Source organism: Haemorhous mexicanus, chromosome 8, assembly GCF_027477595.1.
Source record: "Haemorhous mexicanus isolate bHaeMex1 chromosome 8, bHaeMex1.pri, whole genome shotgun sequence".
Classification (NCBI taxonomy): Eukaryota; Metazoa; Chordata; class Aves; order Passeriformes; family Fringillidae; genus Haemorhous; species Haemorhous mexicanus.
In genome coordinates this window covers 4,957,454-4,976,705 of record NC_082348.1, presented here as the reverse complement: position 1 = coordinate 4,976,705, position 19,252 = coordinate 4,957,454, and the positions used below count along the sequence as shown (strand labels likewise).

Here is a 19,252-nt window from a genome sequence, read left to right as displayed (position 1 = left end):
AATCTTGGAAAAACATGTTAATTACAATTGTAGCCATCATTCTATCAAAACAAAACAAAACAAACAAGAAACCCAAACCAAACAAACAAAATAAAAAAAAAAAATCCCCAAAACACAAAACAAACCCACAGACCAGGCACCTACTATTTTCTATAAAACCATCCCATTTGCCCCTTTTGAGCACTGGAGGCCACTCAGCCTTTACCAGGACCTAAAAATGAGGAATGTTTATTTAACATTATTTTTCTTGTATCAATGGGAACACAAAGAAAATCTGGGTGATCTCTTGCAAAAAAGTTCACAATGCCATTGAAGAAAAGCCACTGAAGTTAACAAGGCTCAGGGACCCTTTCCAATTATTAATGAAGAGAAGTCATCTATCCCTAGGAAGTGTACATCAGGAACAAAACACAACTTAGAGTTTTGAAAATATTGTGAAGCAGATCACAGAATCATTTCTGTTGTAAGGAATATCAGGACACCAGCTAGAGATTCAACCTCCTGCAATTTTTTGGCATTTTTCCCACAGGTGCTGCAAGACTATAAAAATCTGATCCTGTGTTTTGCAGAGAAGCATTTCCTTTCATTCATTTGCCAATACAGAGCAGTAATTTCTGTGGAATTTGAACCTCTCTGTCTGCACACAACCATGTGACAAGGATTTACTTAGAGCCTAAGAATAATTAATCCCTGTAGTGTCTTTCCATGCAAGTAGTGCTTTATGGAATGGAATTTAAAAACGACAGAAGAACAAAATAAAAGGCATGTTGGTTAATGGATATTTTGAAGAAAATGTTGTAGTTCAAGAGTGTTCCAAGCATCCACCAAGGAGCCAGTGGAATTTGTGTCCTGTTCACATCACCACTCCCTCCACATTGCACAGAACACAAAATTGGTGGGAAAGGAAATGTTATAAAGCAGATGTGTTTGTTTCCACTTGAGTGCACAACTCTAGGAGCAAAGTACCATGATCTAAACATTACTTCTAGCAACACATATTTATAGATTCCTTTCATATTCACACTGCTTTCATGGAATAGCTAAGCCTGCTCTTTATTTCCTAATAAAAACTAATTCTCCTGAGGGCACACTGTTATTGCTCTGACTCTCAAAAATTTGGCTTTTTTATTTTCTTGTGCTCATTCAAACACTTCTATTTCTATTGAGAATAACCTCATAAGCATTTGTTACTCACCTTTCCTGTGCCATTTATGGTTTCACAGACTGCCACCATACAGAAGCCTGTCTATAAATGGTAATTCCAGCAACATCAGCCAACCTGTCCCCACAGCAAAACCTGTCCCAAACTCTTGATCAGCCTGTCAGGCCTCCTTGGTGTGCTGTATATGATCTGTATACAGAATTCCAGCTGTGGGAGTGGTATGGATTTATACAGCATCACAGTTCACTACCTGGGCTGCTTTATTCCTTTCCTAATCATTTCCACCAATCTATTTTCCTTTTGATCACAGCAAGCCACAGACCTGGCATTTTCCCTGACTGAACAGCCTTTTTCATTATTTGATTGATTTCCAGTGCTGATTGCTTGTCCATCTGTTTGTCTCACAGTGCTGTGCCCAGGTGTACACACGCCAGTGTTGTCACATTGCTTCTTGACTGCTCTCTAAAACTTCATTTAAACAAAATGCTTCTTTTTCTTGACCAGTAACCCTTAAAAACAACCCCCTCAGACATTCCATCACCAGCTGACAAATGAAAACTTACTCTGACAAGCTCTCAATATGCATGTCCTATGGCCAATTCATCCCCTGCATTAACTTCATACTGAGCTTGTCCCTTCGTGGCACCAGATTTTTGTGTGACAAAGTTTGATCTTACACTTTAACAGTGCACAAAATGTTTGAATTCTGCCTAAACCTTCAAATACCTGCACTACAGTCACATCAAATTGCTGGCAATTGATTCCCACTCCTATTTAAAACCAGTTACAGATCAAATCCTCTGCTCCCTGTCACTACCTCCAGTAGAATTGCTTTTCCTGAGGCCAAGGTACTCAGCCAAGTTAAATCTTTATATTGCCTGATTATATCTGGTTATTTTAACACCAATCTTTGAAATTGCAGATTAGGAGTGATCAGATGTGTAAGTTCTAAAGTAAAAATATTTGTTTCCTCTAATCACTCTGTTTCAGTTTTTAATCATCCATTTCAAAAATTAGTCAGTAGAAAAATTTTCACATTCACCACGAAACTAAATAAACAGGAATACTCTTAGAACAAAGCACAATTCTTAAAAAAAAGTCAGAAAAACATATTTTAATATCTATAAATGTATATTATAACTCTATATAAGTTATATGTAAATATATATGTATGCTATATGTAAATATATAATATGTATACTATATGTAAAATATATATGTATACTATATGTAAATATATAATAAATATATATTATAAGTAAAATAATATATATTTCACATTATTTATGATACATATACCAAACTTTCTGCTCGTTTTGAAGTAAAAAGAACATATACAAGGTTGAGATAAGGTCTCAAAGTAATAAAAGTTTTTAGTTCTTCTAATCTTTAGCTACATTTCTGTAAGAGTTTGTTATTTTAAACAGCTGGCAATCTGGGCCTCAGTAGAATATTGTAACAAAACAGTGCTATGAAGTTAAATGTTCTTTATTTTATTAATTACAAAAGAGCCCAGTGGCACCAATATACCATATTTCTTATGGTACTGTTTGTCCTGATTTCTAAATAGAAATTTAATCTGCAGAAAGAAAACTAATGCCATAGCCATACTTGGTTTTTAATTTTAATTCAAATTTGTACCTTGGAGAAATGAAACAAAAAGGGGGGGGAAGTTTGAGAAATTCACAGCTTTATGTTTTCAAGCTGTGATCCTTCCAATGCTCTCAATTTACCCCTCTTACCACCATCCTCAGCAGAGCACTGCTACAACTTCTTGTGAATAAAATAGACCTTGCTCTTTGCAGCAGGTGGATTTTTAAAAAACAATGATAGTTGAAAAAAAAAATAAATCTTCCTAGAAACTTTTGTGTTTGCCATCTTACCAGCACTGCTGAGACTCAGGTTTGGTTCTGGGAGGACAAATGGGGCTCCAGCTCACATTCCTGAGAATATTCTGCATTAGGGGAGAAGCTTCCCCAATCCCTGTGGTTTGCTGAGAGCTGAACTTATCATCCATACAAATGTCTCACTTTAACTTTGCTACCTTAAATTAGCATCTGTCCTAGACTGACTCCAATAAAATGGCTTTAGGCTAGGAGAGTTTATTTAGCTCTGCTCTACTTCATGTCAATCAAAATAACTTCCTTGATAGATATATTAAAAGCTAATAAACTTTCACCCACGTAGATGACCCAGATGGAGATGAAAATGCAAAATGTTCATCCTGCAGTTCATCCTACAATTGGCAGGGTAAATCTACTCCTAATTTTATTTTAAGATTCTAACCTGCACACTGTCTTGTTCATTTATTGCAAAATAGCTACAAATTCAAAGGAAAATTTAACAAGTAATCAGGCAGTATCATCATTTCTTCAGCTCAAATAAAAAGGTACTGCAGTTTTGAAGAAAAAAAATTGCTCCTGCTGGAAGAGAGTCATTTAGAGCAAACCCAGAACGCCAAACATAAATCAGAATTCGGTGCTTTCTACATCATAAAGTAAAAGCTGCAATTACACAACTTGATCCTTGAACTTCTTGATTTTGGCAAAAAACAACTGAGGACTTTTCTCCAGCTTTTATTTGCCTGGAGGCCAAGATATCAGTGACTGTGGAATAGTGCCTGATGTCTCCCAAGGCTACAGAATCCCTCTGAAGATGCTGCCTGGCCCCAGTCCAAACAGAAAGGAGTTGTTCTTTTTCTGAGAGCAAGAAAAGGCAAATAGCAACTCCCCTGCTACTTTAGAAACATCAAATATGGAACACTGTTCCTCAAATCCCAAAGTTATGAGCGATTAAATGAAAAGAAAAATTGCCAAATTAAAGAAATTAAAGTTGCCCAAAGCCCCCAAACAGAAAAGAACAAACAAAAGCTGAAACAAAAGAGAAAAAAAAAAAAGGAAAAAAAAACTTATTTGAAAGGCATATGCAGAGATGCATATTTACTCCACTCCTATTTTAACTGCCTGAGCACACAAATTTTCTTCAGCAGAAGTCAGACAGCTTTTAAGAACCCTGCCCCAAAAATTAAATTCTGAAGAATAAGGGAAATAAATGCCTTATTTCAGAAAGTGATGAAGTCCAAGAGACTTGACATCCACTGAAAACCTGTTAAATCCATCTTCAATATACATACCTAACTATTTTAAAATAAAAGCATCAGAAAAATGAATCCTGACAGTTTATGTCACATACTGAGAGGTCACAGTTTTCACCACGCTGGGAAACACAGCCCAACAATGATGTGTATTCATTGCTTTTCCTTTGTTCCATGGGAGAACATTCCTCACATCCTTTGCCTTCTACTGTGCAGTAGAATTCTCCTTGCTGGTACTCATTTACATTAGAGCTTTAACCAACATTTTCTATGCATAACTAATGCAGAACTGGGCTCCAATACATTTACACAGCTATCCAAAATGGTCAGGATTTGAAGTTTTCTAATCAAGATTGCTCACAACTTACTAACATAAAAGTCTAAGTTACTTACTGAGAACTACAAACCTTGGGTGAGGAGAAAAACAAAATATAATTTCTCAGTATTAAAAAAAAATAGAAAAACAACAAGCATTCATGAGATAAATTCTAAAATAATATTGTATTAAGATTAACTTCTTGCCAAGAAAGTTGAAATTTATCCAGAGAACATGGAAGATTCTTGAACTAATTGGTGGTCATCCTCCAGTGGTATTTTTCACTTTCCAATATTTCTCTATAAAATATCCACTGTCTTTTGTTATATCTCACAACAAAAATTCATACTGTTTTTTTTCAGCATTGCTATTTTGCACATTACATCCTAACCTATACATATATGTATTTGTAGCCAATAAAAACTTCTGCCACATGGATTGTGTGTGCTTGATTTCATCTAGTGCTAAATACAACAGTTCAAGACAAAACAATACACAGATATTTATATACAAAAAAAATATGGATTTCCCCCCTCAGAGGAGGAATAATTAATTATTCTATTAATAATCCAGATATTTATATATAAAAAGAATACCTATTTCCCCCCTCAGTAATAAATGATTCTATAAATATTCACCTTGTGGCTGGCGGCTTGGATGATAAATCTGAAGATCAAATGGCTGAGCACTTGTTTTTTGTATTACACTGACATTTTGGCCAGTCCATTTATTGGCTTTGGCGAGGGTATTGGTCCTCCAATCTGTCCAATAAACTTCACTCCCATACAAAGAAACAGCAAAAGGGTGAGAAAGATACTCGTGACCCCGAATAATCTCTATCATGCTGGTTCCATCATACAATGCAGAATAAATGGCATCCGATCTACAAGACAACCCCAGATTTAAGATTATGTAAAAATAAAATAAAAATCACACAACCATTATGACACTGGGCAAAATGGGTAAAAACTTACTTTGTAAGAGTGGCATGACCAAAGAATTTTTGTAAGGCAATCATTAACTTTATAGATGATAAATTTTATATTATTAATTTAACTAGACATACTAAAAACTTGTTTGTATAATGCTTTCATTTGCCTCAGTGCTGTGAGAAACACAACAGAAAATTCAGTTTTCTTTCAGATGATCTTTAAAAAATAATGACCTAACTTGGGCCTTGCATGGATGAGTGTCAAGGAGGACACTTCCACTTTCCATTCAGTGAGCATTTCTGAGTGACAATAAGGATGCTGTGAGCACTTTACCTGGCATCTGTCCACACTATTCTTTTTTCAAAGTGATCCACAGTGAGGCCATTGGGCCAGGCTCCAGTGTCCATGTCCTTGTAGATGATTTTCCTCTCTGCTCCACTCATGGAAGCAGACTCAATGCGAGGGAAATTTGCATCCCAGTCTGTCCAAAACAGAATTCTGGTGAGAGGAAAAGGAAAAGAAAGGGGGATAGAAAAAAATATTAAAGCTTGAAGAAAAAATCTGAAATGGTTTATGAGAGAACAGTTGAAAAAAAGGTTGAACCATTTACATACTTGAAATGAAAGGATTATACATAGATCAATTTGGGTCTCTCTATAAATTCCTTAGGGTAACATGGAGGTAATATTTCATTATTAGTTAGAGCTAGCATGAAAATAAAGAACTTTAAAAAAAAAAAACAAACTAGGGGTTTAATAGCATTCCCTTTTCCATGTCCATTTACACAGTGGCAGCTTGCCTTGTCTTCCCTCTATAATTAGAAACCCAGCTCATTAACAGAAATTATAATGAGAGCCTTTGAAAGCAATCCAAGGATAAGAAGGCTGGGGAGGGGAGAATGGGAAGAAAGGTGATTTGAGGTAGCAGGGATCAAGGAACAGGCTAAACAAGAGATTTTCAGCAGCTCTTAAGAGTGTTTTAATTAAGACCCCTGAATTTTGTTATGTCACTAATGAATTTTATACAGATTAGACTTGCTAAGAAAACTTCAAAGACAGATTTTATTGTTGTCTCTCTCAGTTTTGTACCATCTCTAATGTTTCTCTAATAAGGAGAACTTTCATTGTTATAACCAAAGAAGATTCTTGTTAATTAACAGAAGCAGCATCACCAAGAAGACAGAAATAAACTCTAACTGTTCTTAGATTACTGAATTTTCAACAATGCACAGACTTGTTAAAGGAAAATTATACTTTTGATAGGAAACTTGTGGTTAGTTGTAGAGTTAATTGCAAAGAGCCAGACTGCAACAAAACTTCTGACAAGTTTTTGTATTTCCCACTAAAAGAGCTTCAGCCTTAGCAGCCAGGGAGAGTCACAGGGGAGGTGTTTATCTACAGATGTTTATTTTGCACACATCTGTATGGGTGTGGACTGAGAACACCTGCTCAGCCCCACTGCAGGCTGGAGAGCAGCTCTGCCTCCACTGAGATACAGGATTTGTGCACACCCAACACAACCCTTTTCCTTGAATCAACAGTGTATATTCATATTTATTTGTGAAAGGATGAGGAGCTATTCCTGTCTATGCTTAAAGATTTTTTTTTCCTTTCCTGACTTCTAACATAATGTAGCATCAATTGCTCCTGGCTCTTCAAAAGGCAGATTAAGCCTTCAGGTCCAAGAAGAGTGATAATTTGATTTTTTTTTTCCTCCCAACCATTTAATTTGAGCAACTTCTCTGCCAATTTTTCTGCCAACAGGATGCCTCTTTTTAAAGATCTTTACAGATAAGTGATGCACTCTGTAAATAAGCTTTCTAACAGCTCAGTTGAGAGAGCAAAAGCCCTAATCATTAAGGCATGTACATCCTAATTCACAATTTAGATCCCAGAATTTGGGACCTTTATTTCTTTATTCACAGCTTTGCCTCTGAGAGAAATATTTGGTGAAGACACATGACACACCACAGCAAATTCCTAAACAAAATTAAATATCATGACTTTGAAAACAGGTCAGTTGTGTTAATTTTGGCCACATTTAATTTATGGCTGGTGGCTTGGTGATTTTGTGGTGTTTTTCTGAATGTTTTTGTTTGTTTGGGGTTTTTTCCCCTCCTCTCTGAAAGAGCAATAATTTTAGAAGGAAAATGGAGCTATTGAATACACATAATATTCTGATTTATAGCATACCCCTAATGAATAGGTAGAAAAAATACTGACAGGAGCTGGCAAGCATTACCTCCACTTTAGAGATGAAAACCAAACACGCAAGGTGGCTTTTATCTCACTCATTTTTAAGGCTTCCAGTAACATCTAAGCTGTATTTATAGTCCCACCAAAAAAAACCAAAAAACTGAAACAAAACAAAAAAAAAAACCCCACAAAACAAGCCAACAACAAAAAATCCCCAAACAAACACAAAAAGACAAAATAAAAGACAAAATGAAAAGCAAAAGAATGGTATCTAAGTGAGAAGAATCACCTAAATCTCTCTGTTAACCATACAAATGTAAGACCAAACATTCCAGCTATCATTCACCTCAAAAAAAAAGAAATGAAACAACAAAATGGCAAGATGAGTAATTTGTCAACAATAAGATCCCTGTATCTACTGATTTACCATTTTTTAATCCTTTTCACTTAGAAAAAAACACATTAATAATGGATTCTTTATTATTCAAAATAGACTTTCAAGAGCTATTAGAAACTATAACTCGCAGCAAAAAAGGAAATGAAACAAGCATCACATTTAAACATCTTTAAAATATTTTGCAACAAGGAAAAAGAATGTTTTCTATAATTTATAATTACCCATATCTGGGATCCAAAGCAATGGCTCTTGGATGCTCCATAGCTCCAGCTATTAACGTTGTCCTCAGAGTGCCATCGAGTTTTGCTACTTCAATTTGGTCCAGATTGCTGTCTATCCAGTAAATGTTTCCTGCTATCCAGTCCACAGTCAGACCTTCAGGAGTGGCCAGGCCATGTTGCACCACAACCTCAATGGCACTAACACCTTACAGAAAAAGGAAAAAATAAGAAAGAAAGAAAAAAAAAAAAACAAAACAAGAGAGGAAAAATATTCTTTAAGAACTGATATAGAGACTGGCAGAATGAACATGGACATACAATGAACATGGACATACAAGTTCATCAGATGTTCTTGGAGTAATTCCTGGATTATTTGGGGCTTGCCTTTTAGATGAAAGCACTGGAACATACACTTCAACAAAGAACATTTTATAGAAACTCTTTTGTATATATTATGAGATTGTATTGAGTTATAGGCCATCAGTATGTCACCAGGGCAAAGAAAAAGTCTTTCCAGATGCTATAAAATATTGAAGCAGAATCTTTCACCTAGTGAGAAGAGCTAATTTATCAGACATCTGATAAATTCTTATACTTTTTTAATAAGGTGAAGATAAACTGCAAAATAATGAAACAAATCAATATTGCACTCATTGGACCAGTTCTTTGCATTTCCCATTTTCTTCCCCCTCCAGCATACTGCAAAAGGAAACTTTGATAACAAAAGTCTTTTTTCTGCCTGGAAATGAAGCACAACCTTGACACAGCCCTTGTGAAAGGCAGAATGCCATCATAAATTCTGTTTGTGAGAATGGCAGCTCAGTTACGACTGACCAGGTCTCACACCCTGTAACTGCAGGTGTTCCAACTGTTAAGGAAATAGATTCAATCCATACCTCCAGTATCAGAGAGCTTCCCTCTGTAAATTTTATCCTCCACCACATCTGTCCAGTACAGTAAACTCTGGCTGAAGTGAAAATCCAGGGCTATTGTGTTTCTCAAGCCAGGAACTAAGAGGCTGTAGTCACGCTTGTGAAGATCAATTTTTCTGATCTCGTGTCGAATAGAAAAAATTATGAAAGCCTCAAATGGATCTGGAAGAGGAAGATTAAACATTTCAAAGGAATAATAAAAAAAGATATTGCTACAAATTGATATAATTGACAAGTAGAAGGTGAAAACCAGAATACTTTATCAGGAGAAAGAGATGATTAAAACAATTCATCTTTTGATAAGGAGTCTTTCAATTACTTTTTCAGTCCAACAGACTTTTTAATTCTCCCTTCTAGCATTATCTTTGATCCCAACTAGAGATATTAGACATTAAATCTGGGAATACTCAATACAGAATATTCAACTGTTGAACTGTATTTTGTAGCTCTAGCATTATGAGCCCATAATTAGAGCTTTAAAAATTCACATTATCAAATATAAAATCTGCTTCTCAAAAGGCTCAGAAAAATGACACCATAAACCATCCATTGTTTCAAAAGCCAATCAGCTGAAACCATTTACTAATAACATAAAGTACCTTTTGAATATACAGTGTACCTTGTGTTTTCAATTGAAGTGCATAAAAAACCCTCATGCCAACCTAACAAGCAAGAAAATGAACATTTGATGTCACATCATCACAAATCCAGCTACCCATGGCTTTCTCCTTCCATTGTTAATGCTGCATGACTTGTGCCAGTGAGTTGATATCAAAGTGCATAAAAATATCTGTAAACATGATCAGCATTGGTCAACCATACTGTGAAATTGATTTTTTTTATTATAGTTCTTACATACATTAGGAAAGGTTTTTCAAGCAAGTAGCTGGGTTAATAAAACAAACAAGGAAGACAAAAAATTGGATTCTATAAACTGTTGAATCAATTCAGTATATCCACTTTGATAAAGGTATTTTTTCCCAGCAAGCCTTTTCTGTGGGGAAGCAGTTGCTCCCCCCAAAACACTCTGAGTTCCTTCTCCTAGAGTGAAACACAGATTATACTGGGAGGCTTGCTTTCCATACAATTAAACTTATTTATGTAAAATATTAATGGCAGTTTATGGCAATAGGCAATACTCCTGCTCCTCCAGGCTCCTGAGACCTCTGAAAATTCCCAGTTTATCCCTTCTCATTCACTTGAACACTTCACTGCTCCCTTCCTCCTGCAGCTCCTCTTCTCCTGATGCCCACTGCACACACACACAAATTATCTGTGATGTTTTAGGCTGATCAAGCACCTCAGCAGAGCTGTGTTTCTGCTCTTGAAGCACTTGTTCACAACCTGCCTTGAACTTTCCCAATGACCCTCCAATCTGTTAAAGCAATGAATAACTTCCTGCAAAGCAAATTATTCAAAGCTCTGCAGTGCCTAAATAATTTAGTGCAGAACAGGACCACTGACATTAGGAGCTGTTTCACAAGCACCAGTCATCTGAACTTGAGACACACTTTAATGGCACTTCCCAAATTCTGATGAATTGGGAGCTATTTTGCAGGAGGCCACTGATCTATGGGGTTTTTTGGCAATTCCAATGCATAAGAACACAAGTCATAATCCTCACTAGTAGCTTTGTTTGTAATTCTCAGCAATTAACAACACAGTGGGAGAAAAAAAGAAATAATGAATCTGTGCTATGTTAGACTGGTTTTTTTCATTCAAAGTAGAGGAAATACAGTTTGAGATAAATAACCTACAGTGCAAATTATCTTTATGAGAAGGATTAAAGTTCAATGGGATCTTGACAGGATTTACAATTGAAATAAAGACAACAAAACCCTAAGCTTGGCTGACAGCAGCCTGCAACACTGCACCCTCCTCTGAGCACAGCTCCTGAAGAGGAGAGTGAATCAGTACAGAAAGACAAGAGGAAATGAGCAGCTGTTCCAAGAGCTCCAGAAATCATGGCCTGCAAGGCAAGAATGAGCAATCTGGATCTGCTTAGTCTAAAAAAAATGGAATTAGAAGATGAGTGGAGGCACGTAAAATTCCCTTAAGACATAAAAGGCTTATGAATTGAAAACAGGAAAAATCCTGTTTTCTGTATAAATAACAAGTAGGGCAAGGATTAAAGGTTTAAACTGGACCAGGAAGACTCAGAAAGCCCAGAAAAACAAAAGTCTTCAGGAGAGTGAGTCAACAAAACATTTCACCCCTGGGAAACTTGGAGTTTAGCACTGAAGGTGTCCTGAAGGTCTTGGAAGGCAGATAAACAGCAGCAGTATTAGCTGGGCTTTGATCTTCCTTCCAACCTGATCATTCAATGGCTCTATAAAACCAGCTACATTACAGGCAATTGGGATTTTCAGGCTCAATCAAAGAAATTTAAAAAAAAATGAATATGCTTCCATTATCCAATAAACCCACAATTTGATGTTATCTTCCTGATTAATCTTTTAGAAATTGAGCGCAAATACTTTTTATTCTGCAAATTGATTAAAAGAATTGCTGTAAAGTCTCAAATCAATACAATGGTTATTGATCACATTCTTTAAAACTTTCAGGAAAATTAACTGCTATCAATTTGTTGAGTAAACTCATACATTTCTGCACTCCATGATTTCATAAATGCCTCAACATTTTTTAACCACAAAGGTAAGGATATAAAGTAAAGGATGCAAACAAAGTATAAACTGCATGAAACACTGTAAAAAAAAAATATCTCTGCTAGAAGAAAACTGCCCACAAATGCCATCAAAAAAGACTCTATAAGGAATATTGCCTCACATTTTTCAGTGGGTTAAGTTTAAAATTCTTTCTTAGGAAAAATTCTGATTGAACCTGATTATTTGATTGAAGCTCACTGTAACAACAACAGCACAGCAAGCAATCTACACTGTGCTTTTATGAAAATTACCTCAAAGAAAAACAATAACTTGATAAAGATTCTGAAAAGAAACTTAATTAAAAGCCTGACTAAGCTCAGAGAGGATTGGACTATTCCCCTTTCCATATGAGTATTGAAAGGTATTTGGAAATTATAACAAAATTGAGTTTCACACCAGCTAAGACAAATCAAACAGACAGACATAACATCCTCTATTAAAATAAATAAATAAATAAATAAATTTTATATATATATATATATATATATATATATATATATGAAGTGACATAACAGTTTCCACTGCTTAGGAAAGGCTGACAATCAATTTTAAACTAAGTGGTTTTGAGCTCATCTAACATTTATTATACCAAAGTCTGAAAGGTTGAATGTAAACATGAAATTTAAATATCTTTTAAGATCAGTTGTTTTTCTTCTGAATGCTTATTATCATTTAAAAGAGCAAGTGCAATACATCAGCACAACCTATTTTGAAATGTGTTTTAAGAGAAACCAGGAACAGGAGTATGAAAACATATAATTTGTATTGACTTTCCATCTGAATAATGGAGCTCTGTAACACACTCTTAGTTCAATCAATACAAATTTAAATCTAAAGGAAACATTTAAAGTTTGGGAAGTCAGTAATGCCACAATGCCAGAACAGCAACAAGCAAAGGAGATGAAAACAAGAGGCATGGAAAGTGCTGAAACTCTGGAAACATTTAAAACCCTCAAGAAATGAAGACAACAGAAGTAGAAATGAGATACAACAGAGGAAACCCAGAAAGGCTTAGGAAAAAAAACTGGAAAGAGAAGAACTGGTCAATTCAAGCATTTCAGTTTTATATATTTATTATTCTGTAACTCATTATATTTCACTGGTAATTCATTAGATTCCCCTGACAAGCACACTTTTGGATTCTGAAATGCAATCAGGGAAAAAAGATAGAATCACATAATTCTTGCATTTTCAGCACTCCTATTCCCCTTCTAATGGGCTCACAAATAAATGTTTTTGCCATATTCTGAAAAGTTAGTATGATTTTACCATATTCTGAAGTTAGAATGTTGCATACTAACTTCACATGTTATTGCTGTGTACTTGTGAAATGTTTCTTATACAGAGGAAAATGCTGTTTCAGATAAAGAAAAAAAAAGGTAAAGGGCAATCTTCTCATTTTCTTCTCAGTAATTTATTTTTTCTTCTGGAAAACAGATTACAAGTTCCTGTTCTAATAGAATACACACCTGGTTCAAGGCATCTTAAATCACCATGGCTATTCTAAGAATTACTTCATAACAACTGAAATTGTTGAAATAGTATTTTGGCATTTGGGGGACAGCCTGTCTTCATAAGGTCACTTTGAACTTTATTTCTAATAGTATAATATAAAAGTTTTTTTCTTCATTCTAAGTTCATTCAAGTTGTCATGCTCAGAGACTCAGATGATGGGGACATTTTGAGTCTCACAGGTTCACAAAAGAAACCAAAATTATTCTCACTTTCCTAAAATGCCCTTCACACAGTCAGCAACTGAAGTGTCAGAGGACCAGTCCTCCAGAGAACTTGCCGTGACTTTTGAATTAAATAAACTGAAAAGGGCCAAGATGATTTGTGCCTTTAAAAGCACATGCCATATTTAATATGGAATAATTCTGTCACAGCTTTGATGGCATTAGGGTAGCATCATCACAGCTTGTAAAGAAAAGAATCATTTTTCTTTATATCAGCTGACACCACAGGTCTCAGATCATATATTTAGTATTACATTCTTTGAAAAAAATCTGGAGAAATCAATTTTTAACTTCAGATTCTCACCAACACCAGTAAACATTAAGCAGAAATATCTCATGGGCTTAGGAAACCCGAGAAACTGTAGTCTCATTTTTCTTATTTTATACCACAAGTGAGTGTACTTCACTTTTTCCCCATTAATTTTCCAAATCAGTCATTTCTACCTGATTTGGTTTAAAGTCTGTTTCAAGCTTTCCTCATATGAGTTACTAACACTGTCTTAAATTCCTTTAATCCTCTCCTTTCTCTAACCCAATAAGAATTAACTTTTTTTCATTTGCTGGAAGTGTCCATAATATAGCAAATCAGATTGATCAAAAATCATTGGGAACCAGACCAAAGCACTGACATAAAACAAGACCCTAAACAGCAATCACTGCAGAGTAAGAATAAATAAAGAATATCCTAATCATATTTACTGAATTGTGAAATATCCAAATAAGCAAAAGAGAATGTGGAAGATATTTCTGTTCAGAGTTGATAAAACTCTATGAAACAATAGAGATAATATAGAATAAAATTATCAAAGAAGCCTGAACCAAAGAAAACTGAGTTATGAAAATCTAGAAAGCAAACTCAATATTATTTTTAAGTCCCTACCAGGGAGGCAAAGGTGTGATACCAGTTTATATTGCACATGCATGTTTCTGTTTTACACACAACACTGCACCTGAAAAACACTCTCCTAACATGGTTTCCAAGTGATGCCTGGGTACTTATTAACAGTGAACAATGAGGAGAAAACATTCCCCTCTCCTCTTTTGGCTCATGTTGGTTTTCACCTCAATTAGTGAGCTGAGCAGGCTCTTACTGCTGTCAAAAAACAAGTGCCAGAATGCCTGAAGGGAAAAAACATCTTAAATATTGAATGCTAACAGGCAGCATATAATTGCACATTTAAAATTAACCCTCTGAACCCTCAGCCAATACTGATCAATATCAAGATTGATCCATTTCTTAAAAATACTGAGTAACTTTCCCATATAGAATGTGTTTATACATACATGCCCATGCATATTAACTGCACATGAAAAACTGTATACAACTTCAAACAGTTTCAGAATTATACCATATTAACATTCCTAAAAACATCTGGAATTAGCATTCTTAGGTTAGCAACAGTTTCAATACCCCTTTGTACATCAAGAACAGGGACAGTTTTAATGAGTCCTTAGATTGCAATCAACCCCACATTTGGGCAATGCCAGCCTGTATTTCATAAACAGAGGGGAAAAAAAAAAAGTGAAAGAAGCTCTCAATAAATTGCCATCATGACTTTTAACAGCCTGAATATTGAACATGCACCAAATTTCAACTTACCAGTACTAACACAACTCTCCCCATCCTTACTGAGTTTCCAGCCTTCATAACATGAGCACTTGACAGTATTTTTATGCTGTTCACAAACTTGGCTACACTTGAGGTGCTTGGTGCAGAAATCCATAATCTCACAGGTTTTGTTGTCTGCAGTAAGATTGAATCCTGCAGGGCAGGAGCACACAATTCTTCCTCCAGGAACCACAGAACACTGATGGCTACATCCACCATTGTTAAGTGAACATTCATCTGAAATAACATGGAAAAACAGTAATTAAGGGCTGCAAAAGCTGTCAGTTAGGTTGTATATAGCAAAATCAACCAAAACACCTACAAAAGCCTCCAAGATGGGCAAACAAAAACTTATATTTCTAAAACAGATTTCTATACTTGTTTTTAAAATTATCTGAGGTGCAATCATTCATCTGGTAGCTTTACTGAACCCTTCAAGGCTTTGGCATAGCTCCACATCCAAGTGGGGATCCTCAGGAGTCAGTGTTGGCATTGACACCATTTGACACCTTTATCAGTGACATGGACAGTGGGTTTGAGGGCACCCTCAGCAAGTTTCTGATCAGACAGAGTTGTGTGAGTGATGCAGCAGGGAAAAGATGGACCAGAAGGACTTTGCCAGGCTTGAAAGGTGGGGGCTGAGCCACCTGAATGTTGAAGTTCAACAAGGCCAAAAACCAGGACCTGCACTGAGTCAGGGCAATCACAAGCACAAATACAGGCTGGGAAAACAATGGATTGAGAGCAGCCCTGAGGGGGGGAAGTGGAGGTGTTGGTGGATAAGAAGCACAACATGACCTGGAAATGTGAGCTCGCAGCCCGGAAAGCCAAACATGTCTTGGACTGCACCAAATAAAGCTGTACCTCACAAGGAGGAGATTGTTCTTGTGGGAGGAATGAATCCCACCTGAAGGACTGAATCCAGCTCTGGGGCCCCCAAGATGAGGAAGATGGGGGCATTTTGGAGCAAGTGCAGGGAAAGCCATGAAAATGCTCTGAGGGCTGGAGCAGTTCTGCTCTGTGAAAAGGCTGAGAGATGGGAGTGTTCAGCCTGGAGAAGAGAATGCTCCAGGGAGACCTCAGAGTCCTTTCCAGGGCCTAAAGGGGCTACAAGAGAGCTGGAAAGGGACTTGGGACAAGGGCCTGCAGTGACAGGACGAAGAGAAGTTGCTTCAAATTGACAGGGGACAAGTTAGATTTGATTTTGGGAAGAAATTTTTGACTTTGAGAGTGCTGAGGCCCTGGCCTCAGAGAAGCTGTGGATGCCCCATCCCTGGAAGTGTCCCAGGCCAGGTTGAAAGGGGCTTGGAGTAACCTGGTCTAACAGAAGTATCCCTGCCTAAGCAGGAGGTCAGAAGAAGCTGCCATTTAAAGTGCCTTCCAAACCAAATCATTCTATGGTAGGAACTCAAGCTTTTGCAGCTGGAGAGATCTGCAGATGAGCTGAAGTCCTTTCCTACACATCAATGTCCTTTCAATTGTTTACTTCCAGGGATATTTTAAGGGGTTTGAAAATGAAAGACTTGTCTCCTTTGCCTTATCTGAAGAAAGCTAAACCTTCAAGCATAAACTCAGTATGACTTTAACTGAACTAAAATCCTCACACAGGCTCCAGTGCTGAAATTTCAGCAGGAGAACCTTTTTCTCAACAGGAGGTATCACAACAGGCAGTATCATGAGCAATCAGAAAAAGGTGTCTAAAAAGTACCACAAAGATCGCCTTCATCAGATCCATCAGGACAATCTCTTCTCCCATTGCAGAGCTTCTCAGGCTGTAGGCAGATGGAGGTATCATTAGCACAAGGGTATTTTGGTGGTCCACACAAATAGCCCTCGCAATTATCCTCATCAGACTGATCCTCACAATCAATATCGCCATCACATAGCCACGCTTTGCTAATGCATCTCCCTTGGGGAAAAGAGACAATAAACACAGGAAATCAGACTGGAAGCAAACTTCAGGAGGAGAAAAAAAAACCTTCAAAACAATGTACAGATTCCTCTTTTATTATTATTATTATTATTCTTTTCCATTAATACCTTTTTCCTCTTTGAAGAGCAGAAAGAAACCAACTTGCACTTTTACTCTGAAGCATCATTCACAGCATCACAGCACTTTTGAGAATGTAATTTTCCAAACAACACCAGCCCTACTTATTTGTGTGCTGCAAAAAAGTGCATGCAGGCAGGAAACAACCTCAAAATCTGTTAAATACACCAAATGATACTTCAATTTTCTAACTATTTTTCATTTTGGCTTTTCTTCATCTCTCTTCTTTTATCTTCTACTGCAACAGCCCTCCATGGAAGCGATGTTTCAATACCTGACTTTTAATTAGCATGGGTTTGCAAAGCAAAAATCTTTCTAGAAGTAGACACAACCCATTCCCCAGTGATGTCAGATAAATGGTCAGCTTTTAAGCAAAATAACTACACCAGACAAAATTTCTTAGATTACTTCAGTTTTGTCAAATCAGTGTTCAGATCATGTCTCAAAGGGAGAAAAGGAATTTGTGATCACCATCAATGTTTAGAGAGGCAAGGAAGCCTCTTGATTAGAAAAAAGGGTTTGAATCTTTAAAATCATGGAGGTATTAAATTAGAATCAACAAAAGGAGGGATTTAAATGAAAAAAGCCAAGACTGTGAATGCTGACACTTACAGGTGGGTGTGTGTGTGCTCCTGTCCCAGCCTATTTTTCTACTTCCTGCCTACAGCCAGGAGGGTTTAGCTGTAAATTTTGATAGCACCAAGCCTGATCAAAAATGTCATGCATTTTATTTTCCAATTAATAGAGAGAGAACACAGGTAATGAAGCTGATCTAGAATATTTTTTCCCCCATGAATTAATTATGCAGAGAAAAAAAAATCAGTAGGAATAGGAAGGAAGATCCTGGGAATGTTTAATTCCATTACCAGCAATTCTGGTGGCACTGACTGGCAAAGCCTGAGACTCCTAAGTTCAAACCTGCTCAGCATGAACTGACACAACTTTCTGGCAACCCTTCCCAGCTTATGCAATAGCAGATTTCAGTTTTCTTAAAAGGACACATTTGTTGAGATTGGTTTAATGTGCTTGGTTTGACATTTTAATCTTCTTTTGATGCAAAAATAGTTAATATCCTCACAGAAAGTGAAGGGGATAAACAACAGTGAAACAAGACTGAAAAAACCCCATGATTCTGCAGCACTCATGAGGAAAATGTGAGATTGTTCTCACTTTTGGTGAAAAAAAGCAAGAAGTGAAACTTCAGGATCATACTACACTGAATGTGAGGTTTCAACAACAGATAATCATTTTGCCTGTGCAAAATTGGCTTGAAAACAGACAGGATGGGGTGACAATTAGAATGAAAATCTTCCACCATTTTCTTTAGAGGCCAAAGTCCCAAATATCCCACACTGAAAAGACAGAACTGCACAGACATGAGGGAACAAAATTGTATGCATGATATGGATGCAGCTTATCATTGCATGCAATCACAAGTGTTTCAAGAAAGTGTCCCTATTCTTTCTTCTCCTGAATGATCATTGATTTTATGTATTACTATAACACAGCAGTAGAATGCAAGCTAATGGAAAATACCAACATGAAGCAAACCAACCATAACCCAAAGTAAATTGAAGTTGTTTCCAGTAGAGCTCCTAATCTGTTATTTTAATCTTTAATGCATTCAAATGTTTACAGAGAAAATCAGTTTCCCTGCTTTTCTTGTACCTTAGTGAAGATATGTTTTATAATGAAAGATTCATCTTTCATTATGAGAGATATGACATGTTCTTAAGTAGAATATACTTTCAAGGAATTCATCTTTGCCAAGATTCTGAAGAGATGGACTTAATGAAATATTATGACTGTCTTGAAATCATTACTTAAAATTCACTGAAGTATTTTTCCTTTATTGGCCCTTAGTGAAACTCACACTTCTGGTTTCCAGGAACCTCTTTAGTAAAATTCCATCATAAATTAATTGCCTCAATAGCTGTATCTG

The 19,252-nt window shown here is 36.4% G+C and overlaps 1 protein-coding gene across 1 annotated transcript in view; it reads right to left on the bottom strand.

Moving 5' to 3' along the window:
- The window catches only part of LRP1B (LDL receptor related protein 1B), a 477,945-nt gene that overhangs the window by 173,406 nt on the left and 285,287 nt on the right, over positions 1-19,252 (bottom strand). Inside the window, exons 22-27 of the mRNA XM_059852348.1 lie at positions 16,969-17,169; positions 15,252-15,497; positions 9,214-9,411; positions 8,318-8,522; positions 5,838-6,002; positions 5,211-5,455 (exon numbers count right to left, since the gene is read on the bottom strand). Coding sequence (XP_059708331.1) covers positions 5,211-5,455; positions 5,838-6,002; positions 8,318-8,522; positions 9,214-9,411; positions 15,252-15,497; positions 16,969-17,169 — 1,260 coding nt within the window. The remainder of the gene's footprint in view (positions 1-5,210; positions 5,456-5,837; positions 6,003-8,317; positions 8,523-9,213; positions 9,412-15,251; positions 15,498-16,968; positions 17,170-19,252) is intronic.